Source organism: Corvus hawaiiensis, chromosome 28 (genome assembly GCF_020740725.1).
Source record: "Corvus hawaiiensis isolate bCorHaw1 chromosome 28, bCorHaw1.pri.cur, whole genome shotgun sequence".
Lineage (NCBI taxonomy): Eukaryota > Metazoa > Chordata > Aves > Passeriformes > Corvidae > Corvus > Corvus hawaiiensis.
Window position 1 is genome coordinate 7,273,539 of NC_063240.1, and position 12,103 is coordinate 7,285,641.

Consider the following 12,103-nt stretch of genomic DNA (forward strand, 5'->3'; position numbering starts at 1 on the left):
ACAACGGTCACCAGTGTCTGACAGATGCTGAAAGGCAGAAGCAGGAGAGGACAATATGGGTGAGCTGGGTGGAGATGGGGCCAGGACAAGGGGGAGGAGGGCTCTGGCAAGAGCTGTCAGGCAGCTCCCTCCCTTCTCTCCAGCTCTTTGGCAGCCTTGGGGGCAACCCGAAGCTCAAAGCAGGCTGTGAGGACCCAGCCACCCTGTGTCCCTCCGAGGCGGGGCTGGGAACAATAGGAGGCACTGCTGGAAAGTTAAGGATGTTGGAAAATGTAACACTCGATCAGGTACTGAGCTTCACTTCTTCAACGATGAAAAGGAGGAGGGTGAAAAAAGGAGCAGGGGGACAGCAGAGTCACTCACTTTCAGCAACGCAGTCCATCAGCAGCACGGAGAGGAGGTTCACGAGGGAGACCAGCGAAGACATCCCAGGGCTGGGAAGGATCCTCATCCTCTGCAAAGGCCTTCGGCCCCAGCCGGGAAGGCTCCGGCTCAGCGGGAACTGCAGCGTCTCCCCAGCCTTGTCAGCACCTGCGGAGCACAAAGGGACAGCTCTGAGGGGCGGGCGGGCAGCGGCCGAGCAGAGCCCGAGCGGCCACTGCAGCGCACGGCCCCTGCAGGGACCCCGGGGCACCTTCCCCAGGGTGCCACCGAGCACCCACCTGGCTCCGTGGGCATGGACCAGCTCCACGGGGGGATCAGCTCCATGGAGGAGCCCAGCTCCATGGGGGGATCCAGCTTTTCCAAGGCTGGGATTGCAGCAGCACTCTGCACATCCAAGAGCCTCTACCCCACTCGGTGCCTCAGTTTCCCCACTTGCATCCCACAGAGGAACTGTGTTACTGAGCTGCACAAAACTGGAAGGGAGAATCCCTGAAGCAGGGGGTGCCACAGCTGATCCTGATGGATCAAGCAAACGCAGCCTCTACAGGAGGTGGGAGAGATTTTCTCCTGACCAGTTCTGCCCTGGACGTGGCAGAACGTGGCAGCAGGACAGAACCAGCACAACAGCAGGGCTGTGGCAGGGGAGACCGCGCTCAGCACCCGCCTGCGCCCCTCACCCTGCCAGCACATTTCCATGGAGACAACTCCTGGCTCCAAACGGAGCTCCCTGCTTACAGCTTTATCCTGATCCCTGTGCAAAGCTGGAATGGCATTAAGGGAGCTGTATTCTTAGCCACCACTCCAGTCCTGTGTGTCAATACTGGTAAACGCTTCCCTCAGTCACAGAGGTGAGATTTGCCCCAGAAGGGCTGAAAATAGAGTGAAAGCTGCAGCCACAACCTCCTCATAGGGTCGGCAGCTCAGAGGTTTCCCATCAGCCAGACACTGAGCACCGTGATAATGGGCCAGAGCTGTGGAAGGATGCTCTCAGATCTGACAGATTCCTTCTCGCTATCGTTACTCCAATTAGAAATCAAACCTGGGGTTTATCACCTTTTGGAGGAAAGCCAGGTAGGAGATAGTGTACAATGATCAAAGGCTTTGAAAGGACTAAGGGGATAGCGAGGCTGTTTAAGCTTTCTGACACACATCGGGGTGGGAGACCGTCGGGACAGGCAGTGTGAAGGGGCATTTTAATCTTTTTCTGTCCCATTAACTCTCCAAGGCTGAACTGTGCAGAATTAAAAGAAAAGCCAGGATAAACAAGAAGTCCCCATATGTACTCAGCCCTAAAGAACAACTTTTCAGAGAGAAGCTTTGGACTTGCACTTTGAGGATTACAAAGCCTCTGCTGTGTGCTCTGTGCTAGCCCAGATCATCTGTGCTTCAGTGCCGGCTCACGGAAAATGAGCACAAATATTGGTACAAAAAAGAGAAAAAAATCCGAATCCTGTCACTGGGAATCTCTTCAAATGTTTGTTCTAGACACACTTAGAGCAACACAGAGAGGCTCCAGCCAGCCCTAACGCGGGGTTCGCAGGGTTCCAGGGCGCACAACAACGCGTTGGGGTTTCTTTTGTTGCTGTCAGGGGCGAGCAGGGAACATCGTGAATAGCTGTGATAGGAACTGTTAATTAAACTGGGGATGTGGCATCGATGCCAGCACAACAAATGGAGCTGCGTTGCAGCTCCCTGGCTCTCCCTTCTTCCTCCTTCAGTCACGTAGCTCCCCGTTCCCACCAGCAAGGCTGGGGTTGGAGAGAGCAGGAATCCACCCAACTATTTTAGGTGTCTATATTAAAATAAAATCAAACAAATCATGCTGGCTCAGCCACCATTTCAGAAACTCTTATTTTTCTTTATCAGAGCAGTATATCCACCCCCGCCAGTGCCAAAAATGCCACCAAACATCTCCGTGAGCCTCATGTGCTCCCCAAACGTGGCACCAATGATCTTCCGCAGCTGAGAGCACGCAAGAGCCTGGCTGCTCCCTGCAGCACGTCCCCAAAGTCCCCCCAGGATGGAGCTGAACGCAGGGGACTGAACGTCAGGGAAATGTTCCGCCTCCTCCAGAGAGAGGAGCCTGGCAGCTCCGCTCTCCCAGAGCCAGCACGGCTTTTCATGCCATATAATGGGCTCCGATGGAGAAGATCTGGTACCGGGGATGCAGCAACAGCTCCAAGATTAGAGAAGGAGATGCCAGAGGGTGACACTTCCGCTCCGGTGCTAATGTGCTTCCCGAGCCCTTGACGGAGACAGAAAGTGCTGGCAGAGATATTAGGACATGTCAGCTCCAATCCAGCAACTCATCCTTCAGAGCAGGTACATCCCTGGCTGTCTCCCCCCCGGATACGGGATTTTCAGGACAGCAGGATGTGCACCCACCTGGTTCCCCCGTGGATATGGAGGACAGGCCAGGACAGGGTTTGCTCTGCTCCTTGGCAGGGCCCTGGCAATAGGGAACAGACCCATCCCCTGCACGACTCCTGCCTCCAGTGCAGAACACGCCCTGCTGGAACCCAGCTGCCACACAACGAGGCTGAAACCCAGTGGGAATTGTTCTGATGAAAGCTCACATCCCAAGGGCTCTGTCACCCATCCTCTCCCCTCCTCAGGGCACAGCTTACCTTGTCTGTGCTCTCTGGAGCAGCTTTGCTCACCCCTGCCTGTCCCTGAGCACCCAGCCAAGCCCCTGGCACCAGCCAAGCCAACATAACAGCACTTTTCCTGTGCTGCTCCACGGACCTGCAAACCCTCACTAAATTCCCTGGCACAGGATCTCCTGCAACACAAGCAAGCCACCTAACAGACCTCAATCCTTGCTAAAGAATGCAATTAAGTGACGCCATGGCCCCCAGTGGGGTCAGATTTGTGCTAGATACAGTCACATTTCAGGAATAAGATTAGTTCTTACAGTAAAAGAGCTCCTGTAAGACATTCATTCTTGTGTGCTGCCTAATCTCCAGCTCTAAGCAAGGCCATGTGTGCAGCTTGTAAGCACCGAGCACAGGGTCTGGGAGAGCATTATTAAAAATAATAAAACTGAGAAGTGTATGCAAGAAGCAGCTTCCCAGTGCAGCTCCTGCAGCCAGGACCAAGCCAGGGACCCGCAGGGATCCAGTGGAGCGAGGCACAGGGGGTGAAATGCTCCAAAGCACCTACATTTCTTAAGAGCTTAAGTTCCCCTGGGAGTCAAAGGGACTTAGCCTAAGCCGCTAAGATGCTTTTGAAGATTTTCCCCCCAGCAACTCCCATTTCAGAGGGTGCTGGACACCTAACTCCCTTAAGCTACTTTGGGTATCTGAGGGGATATAGAAGGAGGGGTTTGGCTGCCTTGGTCCTCACTGCTTAAGCAGGGCAATGCTGCTAAAAACCAGTGTCTGCAGCTACTGACACCAGGACGGGTCAGAACTGTGCAGGGATTTTCACAGGACCACAGGAGGGACCTTAAAGCTCACCTTGTTCCAACCTGCCAATGACAGGGACACCTTCCACTAGAGCCAGTTAGAGCCCCATCCAGCATGGCCTTGGACACTTCCAGGGATGGGCAGTCCACAACCTCTCTGCACAACGTTTTGCCATATGTTACTTGTTCTTAGCCCCCACGGAGCTGGTAATTGAAACATTTGCTCCGCATTTGAAAAAAATCCAGGAGGGAGGAATCATGCATCCATTTCAGATTCATTACAATATGACAACTTGGAAAAAAAAAAATCACAAAAAAAAAAGCACTTGGGCTTCTTTTCTGTTTCACCTGCCTGTGAAAAGAAGAAGGGTGATTTTAAAGAAATTCTCTGCAAAAAGTTCCACTTGGATCTAGGAGATGATTAAATATCTTCATTTTCAGCAACTGCTGTGGGAGAATTGCTCCCATTAGACACATCAATGGAAGCAAACACCTTGCAGGCAGAGGGCTGCACTGAGGGCTCTTCCTTCCAGCAGCACCAGCTTAGTTTGTGCTGTGTATTAACAGAGGTCAGTGGGTCACTTCATTTCCTCCCAGCAACCTCTTTAAAGAGAGAAAGGAAAGCTTTTAGCACAACCACCAGCTCATTTGTCACCTCCCCTGGGGAGGGCAGAGATGAAATTTGAATTCACTACCGCACAGTTCCGGCTTGCTCCTATCCAACACCCTGTCCTTGGCAAACCCAGCCTCACGAGGGCTGGGACAAGGAGTGGCCCGGGAGCCCACCCTGGTCCTTCTCCGTGGGTGCTGGGGAACAAGGAGATGCCAACGTGCAGTGCTGGCTCTGGAGCCTGGCACAGCCCACGCCATGGAATCACAGGATGGTTTGGGTTGGAAAGGACCTCAGAGATCACCTCGTTCCACCCCCCTTGCCATAGGCAGGGATGCCACTCACTGGATCAGGGTACCCAGGGCCCCACCCAGCCTGGCCTGGAACACTTCCAGGGATGGGGCAGCCACACTCAGGTTGCTTTAGGTGCCAAGCACCATGGGCTGTGCAGGAAGGACTGATCTCAAAAGATGCCTGATCCTGCCCAAAAAAAAGGATGGGATGGAGCATTTCCAAGTCAGTCCCTTCCACCCTAAAGCTGCTGGACACAGTTTCTCCTCCAGCCTCGAATGCAGCTCCCCAAGCCACTCCTGAAGGCAGGCCAGGGGTTTGGCAAACACAATTAGAGCAGGCAGCAGAGATCCTTCAGAGTGAAGCAGGCTGTTTATCTATCACGGAGTTACTTAGACCTTAAAAAAATACTTACAAGAAAAAGGCAGAGTATTATCTTCCATGGGGAAACAAACACAGATGGAGAAAAAAAAAGAGCTTTGATCAGGACTGTCTCAGTCCTATTCGCTGCTTTTCATCCCCTGATCTCCAAGTGCTTTAATATGACAGTATTATCCCTTTTTACAATGTGGAAAACCAGAGGAAACTGCACACTAAGACAGCTCACTGTGTTTGCATGCACACACACACACACACACACACACACACGCTCTCTTTCTCTCTCTTTTTTTCCCCCTGTGGCATTTCTGGTCCCTCCATGTGTGTGAAGTGCCCAGCATCATCCCCAAGCAACAGGCACAAGGGCCATTTTGGGGCATGGCCATGTGGGTGTTCCAAGAGATGCTGCTCCCTGCCTGGGGGTGCGACGGCACAGCGAGGGTTAAGCTGTGGTCACTGCAGGAGAAGTGAGACTGGAGAGCTCCGGGTTGGCTTTGGATCGTCAGGAGGAATTAATTTCCCCCCGCCACGTGCCCCGCAGTGACAGCTGTGACAGGCAGTGATGCATCTCGGAGCGCTCCGCAGGTGCAGCGCAGCACGGACAGGGCAGAGGGGCAGCGCCGCAGCCCGCGGGGATCAGCTGAGGAGGAGGAGGAGGAGGAGGAAGCACAGCTCCCCTGGCCTGGCTGCACCCTCCTGAGGGAGCCCATCCACACTCTGGGGGGCTGTGGCCACAGCACAGGGAGGACCCAAAGGACCCCCCTGCAAAAAGTCGAGACGGAGGCAGCACCAGAACAACCAGAGATCCCAGGAGCATCCTCCTGGGCCAGCACAGCACAGAAGATGTGGCTTCTCCTCTGCAGGGCTGGGCTCTCCTCCAGGGTGCACAGAGGGAAGGATCTGACCCAGGACCACACTCCCCATCCCCTTCCCCTCGCTCCCACACAAACACACCCCATCCTTCAGCATTTCCCAACAAACCATCGCAATCTCCACCGAGCGCCCGACGGCATCAGGAACCGTCAACTAAATTGCCTTGTGGTTCAGGGTAATACTTCACGTTTCTTTTTCCCTGCCTCTGAGCTTTATTTATTTATTTAAGAAGTCATTCATCATTAGCCCCAGCTTAGCTGCCTGACAGACTGGGAGCTCCTTGGGGCACAGACTGCATCCCGGCTCTGCGCTCACCACGCGGACGCCGACAGCGCCGGGTAAATAACCGTCCGTCAGCCACATCCTGCAGCATCCTCAGCTCAGCCAGGGGAGCCAACACCATCTTCTGACAGAAAATAATGCTAAAATCACCAGTGTCTCCCTCCCAAAGCGCCTGCACCCCAAGTCTGGGACCTGGGCTGATGGGTAATGCTGGCTTACTGCACACAGCAGAGGGAAAAAACGACAAAAAAGACAAAAACTCAACAAAGACCCCATCAGCCAGCTGCTTCTGCTGCCTACACCAGCAAAGTGCAACAGCCTTTCTCATGTCTGGAGTCCAAGCTAAGGAAAAGCCTTTGTCTGAGATCAAGTGGAGGTTCAGATCAACTCCACATTCCTGGGGAGGAAAGACTGCCTGGCCTCACATCTGTGCGTGTCCACCTAGGAACATATGAGAACACCACTGAACAATGAGGAACCGGTGCTTTCCTGACTCTCAGCATGGCACGAAGATGACCTGTACTGGGAAGAGCCTATCCAGATGGCATCAGTCCCTCTGACCAGGCTAATCCCTCCAGCTTTGGCTTTCTGCTCCCCTCACGCAGAAATTTGGATGCTGCTGCATCTTGTGACCTTCTCCACCCTCCAAACCGCTCTGCCGGGTCTGCACAGGGACTCCCCCTGTGTTCAGCACGAGGCAATGCCAGCCCCTCCTTCACCCCAAACCCCTGTGGAAGCAGGGGCCAAAGCCCATTCCTAGGGCTGACACTGCTACTCCTCACCAACAGGAGCTCACCTGCTGATAGAAACCTGCCTGGCCTTCCTCCAGCTCCTAAAGTCTTCTGCTGCCCTCTGAGGGCAACCTAAACTGGTCTCTCACAAAATAGGTGGTTCTTAACAAAAAGTTTTGTGCAAACTGTCCCCTGAGGACAAGCAGTGGGTTCCCAGCCCCAGCAGCCAGGCCAGGAGCACTGGAGGCCAGTCCCTGCCCCACGGAGATCCCTCGCTCCGGGGAGGAGCACGGCCGAGTGTGGCAACCTGCTCCCCTGTGGCTGGTGCCCGAGCAGAGCATCTTCCACCAGCCTGCAGCCCAAGCAGAAGGAAAAAAAAGAGATGAAAAATCGAAAGGAAGGAAAAAACATTCCAGAAAGTTAATTAGGAACATGAGGGTGCTTTATCAGCTCTGGCTGCGAGTGCCGGATGGGTGTAGGATGTCACCAGCCCTCGCGCAAGAACAACCTTCTCATTACCGCGATCGCCGATCCATCGTCTCCTTTTGTTATCTCCATCAGCGCCCGGCTCCTCACGGAGCCGAGCCCGGGAGCCTCAGGGCACCTGGGCAGGGGCACCCGGGCAGGGGACCCTCCTGCTGCTCCCACCAGAGCACCGCCCCAGGGACAGGAGCACTCCCAGCCCCAGCTTCACCCAGATTTTGCACAGCTCATTTTTATCCCCAGGGAGAAACAGTCCCCAACAATACGAGTTATGAGTGAAATAACCCAAAAAAACCCCCAAACTGCACGCAGGCACACACCTCACACAAAAACCAAAATACAGAACTCTCTCTAAACGCAGCAGACTGGAAGACTTTAACCAGTCACAGGCAAGGACCCTGCTCCCTCCCAGCTCACTGAACCCAGAGAGGCTTCCATGGAGGATGACAAAGTGGGTCTGGATTTACATGAAGACAGAGGAAAACTTAACCCCCTGCTTATCATCTTTAGGGTCCCCCATGGCTGAGATGCAGAGGGACTGTCCCTCCTTTCTCATGAATTCCAGCCCAGGAACACCCCTAGCCCACAGACAGGCAAGCCTAGGGCCTTGAGAAATGAAAAAGAAAAGAAATAAATTTCCTTTTTACAGCCTGTAGACCTCATGGCCACTCTTGTCTGCACATCCCTGGGCACCAGGCTAGGAGATGCCATGGGACTGCTGCAGTCCCCAGGCAGGGCACTCTCCTCATCACAAGTGACAGGAAATAAAAGTAGTGAAGCAAACACGCAAAGTTTCTCCTAACTGCTATTTGATGGTGAATGAAAATCATTGTGGCAACAGTGCAGCTGATGAGCTGTTTGCTTTCCTCACACCCATGGAAGGGGCAGAACTGTGCTCCAGTGAGGAAGGGACAGAGGAGCCAGGAGGGTGAGTGGCAGCCACACAACCACCCCAGCAAATCCTTCTGCAGGCGAGGACGGGCTGCTGAGCCGCAGTAAGAAGGATAAAGAGGCTTGTCTTTCTTTGTCCCTAGCGCAGAGCTGGCTTCATCACCACTGCTTGCACCTTGCTGATTAGTGACCAGCAAGGAAAGCTAATCAAGGTTATTAGGAAAGAGCTGTCTTCCCTGGGTTTCACAGCCACCTGCTCTGGAGCGCACGGGGCAATGTGGCTCCCATGGCCACAGGCCCAGCGATGCCTCCAGCTGCCTTCTTTCCACCCCAGGATCAGGAGTGCTGCCATCAAGCCCCACTCAGAGCGCACCTCTTCGGTACTGAGATGTCATTCCTGGGCCTCCTCTCTCGAGCTCACTCTGCCTTCTCCTTCGGCATTCATCCCCTCCCCATTTGCCAGGCGTTCCAGCCCTGCCAGCCAACACAGGGGGTTAAACTCCATAAAGAGGATTTGGTTTTGAGCTCGCAAGACGCAAGATGAGCAAATCCCTTCCCCTGCTCTGGCAGGAATCCTGTGTCTCAGACCCACCAGCCAGGGGAGATTAAGAAAGGAGGAGAGAAAGAAAAAATCCATCCATCACTTGCTGTCGTGATCTCATCTGAATTTAAGAGCTAAGCTGGGAGGATGCTGGGTCACTGCTTGGGCTGGTAGAGCCCTGCAGACCAGTAGACACCAGAACAGACTGGTCAGAGGCTTAGGCTGCACTGCTCAAGGTCAGCAGTGGGGTCAGGAAGCCACATCCATGCTCCGTGCTTGCTTTCCCTCTGATTTAATTCTGGGCTGTCTATCTAGGGAAGCCTCTGGCTCTTGTCACATCCTTGCAGAGAGCCCCAGCTGCAGTGGGTGCCTCCAGAAATTACCTTCATGCATTGACTGAAGCCCACAAACCACACCAACATGCAGCAACCCCCAGGTGGCACAAGCCAGCGGCGCTTCCCAGCTGAGCAGCTCAGCCAGGCAGGGCTCTGCTGCCATTTCCATCTTCCATACAAGATGCAAAATTAAGAGGCTGCCAAACAGGCAGAAACTGGGAGTAACACCAGCCTCACAGCACTCCAGCTCCTACCTGACAGCCTGATCTCACCCAGGTAGTTTGCTTCTATTGAATCTGGTATTCCTCCCTCTGTGCTCTGAGCAGCTGTAGAGGCCGGTCCAGACATCCCAGCCCAGAGCTGGCTGCTTCCTTGGGTGGGATACAGCAGCCCATGCACAGCCCAGACACACCAGGCACACATCAGAGGTGGCTTAAAACCTTTGTAAGCATTTGGAGATTGGTAACATCCCTGCTGGAGCAGGCTGTAGGAAAGGAGCGTGTGAGAGCACCATGGGAGAACCTTCCCATTACCCAGCATTCAAAAAGTCTCCACCTGCTCGGCACGTCGTTTTACATGTTACCTTAAACCAACATAAGGGCTTTTTCTGACAAGCTGCTGAGATCATCTCGGTGTCTTTGTAGCAGTCAATCATCAGAAGGATCAGGCAGGGAGATTCTTCTGAGTAGGCGCTGGCTGAGCGCTCCCGGCGCTGTTTCTGCGGGCCATGAATTAAACACGCAGTAACAGTTCCTCGGCAGGTGAGGACCATCCACATGCAACGGGCTGTGCCTGGCCAGGGAGGAGGGTGCTGTGTGTCCTCCATTTCCAGCAGGGCAGGGCAGAGCACTGCCTCACAGCAACAGATTCCTTCCCTGCTGCTCAGCACGGCTGCGGGAGCTTCCCAGGGCCCCGACCCTCCGCCTGCTCAGCCAGCGCTCGGGAACGGCTCGTCCATCTTCGGAGGCACCGAGCCAAACAGGAATGGGGCCAACAACAAATCTCTCCTTCGGACATGCAGAAGCCACCATATTGCAGAAAATGGCTTTATTGTCACTGCACCATCTGGAGTTGCCAGGAAATGCAACTTTTTTGTCCCCATCAATTACCGAAGGGAGAAATCTGCTGTCCCCTGAAAGGCAAAACTTCCAGCTTTCTCCTGGGGCTGGGCAGAAGAGATGGTGAACGGAAGCTGAGCCCCCCACACCACCTTTGGGATTTCTAACACCCCAACTCTCTCTGCTTTTGGGAGCTGACCCACAGCCTCCTCCTCAGAATCCCAGAGTGGTTTGGGTTGGAAGGGACCTTAAAGATCCTCTTGTTCCAATCCCCTGCCATCAACAGGGACACCTTCCACTAGAACGTGGAACCATCCCAGCTCAGACCTGTTGGCATCACTCAGGGGTTCCACCTTGCTGGAGAGCAAGAGTTTCTTGTGGTTAAATTTCCTAAAACCAGAAGAGATGAAAAGCCTCTATTCTATCCCTGCCACCAGAAGCTGGGCACGGTGTGGCTGGTCCAGAGCGGTGCTTGGAACATCTCCCAGTGGGAGGACATTGCTGGAGCCCAACGGGAGAGGCTGTGTGGGGCTGAGGCAGCAGTGGGGCCACAGCCAGGGACCCAGGGAACAGCCCAGGGATGGGAACACCACCACTGCAGGTTTTTAGGAAGGCCAGGCATGCATCTGCCTCCGACGACTTCCAAACGCATGGTGCTGCCTTGGGCCAGCGAGAGGGACTAATTGACCTTCCAACCTCCCTTCTGTTGTTACTTTCTGTGATTTTACAACCTCTCTAAATGGTTCATTTACCCTGAGTGAATTCCTGCTGCATCCTGCTCATCAGCCAGCTGTGAGCACCTTCCTTGCGTGAGGGCAAAGCTGCTGCAGGTTCATGGATGGACCCAGCACAAGCACAGGGAAGAAAACTAGGGGTGGGGGGAACCCCAAAAAACTCTTGCTGAAAGAATATTGTTAAGAAGCATCTTACATCCCTCAGCTTCAGGCCTGTTTATTGGCCTGAATTAAGCCCAGGCCCTGCAGGCGATACCTCGTGGCCGGGGTGATCTTGCCTCGGAGGGGTCAGTGTTTCCAGCAACAAGGACACCAATTAAAGCTTTTAACGATGCAAGCCCAGGACCTTGCTGAGCCCTGAGCAGCCTCTGCCCAAAGCTCTCTCTCCTAATAAACCTGTGCTGCGGCCAAGTGATGGGTGCTGGGCTGTCTGAAATATTTATGACAATCACGGACTGCTTCTTTCCTCCCCGTAATGAAGCCCCCACATGCTCCCTCCCCAGCACGAGGCCACGAGTGCCTGTCACCGCTTGGAAAGGAGGGACCAGTCTCCTCCCAGTGCCTCCAAGAGCATCGGCACGTCTCTGGAGCAGCGAGGCAGGGTGCCAGGGAGGGATTTTATTTTGTTTTTAAAGCCTCCCCCCAGCCCTTTCCCACTACAGCCTCGGCTCGAGTTCTCTCGTTAATCTAATTGTTCTCCTAATGAAGATCTGCAATTCCTCAAACATTAATTACCAACGGCAGCGGCAGCAGCAGCAGCAGCTGTGGAACAAGAGCTCCCTGTTCCTAATAATACGCTTCACACTTTCGCCTGCCACAGCTCAATTTAGCTTTGCGTGATTTGGCTGGGGGCAGATAAATAATATTCCAGCTATGGGGCTCAGCAGACAAACCCAGGAGGAGGCAAAGCTCTCCCCACATCCCCGAGCACAGTAGGTCCTCAGCTGGCTGTAAAAATCCCTGTTTTATTCCACCTGCAGCTCCAGCCCCGGCCCTGCCTCCGTCGCAGCACCGTCCCCATCCTGCAGCCTTGGGCAGGTGCAGAGGGCTGGGCCAGCAGCCGGAACCCTGGCAGGGAAGGAGAGGTGCCACATCCCCATCCCTGT

At 54.2% G+C, this 12,103-nt stretch overlaps 1 protein-coding gene across 22 annotated transcripts in view; it reads right to left on the reverse strand.

Moving 5' to 3' along the window:
• PTPRS (protein tyrosine phosphatase receptor type S) overlaps positions 1 to 12,103 on the reverse strand; it is a 149,129-nt gene that overhangs the window by 92,747 nt on the left and 44,279 nt on the right. For 18 of the 22 annotated variants that reach the window (XM_048287763.1, XM_048287752.1, XM_048287751.1 and 15 more), the window contains exons 1-2: positions 663 to 741; positions 364 to 531 (exon numbers count right to left, since the gene is read on the reverse strand). In XM_048287763.1, the coding sequence (XP_048143720.1) occupies positions 364 to 531; positions 663 to 726 (232 nt within the window). In that variant the 5' untranslated portion in view covers positions 727 to 741. Of the gene's footprint in view, positions 1 to 363; positions 532 to 662; positions 742 to 12,103 lie in introns of those variants that run through there. The other 4 variants (XM_048287757.1, XM_048287755.1, XM_048287754.1 and 1 more) reach the window with 1 other exon arrangement.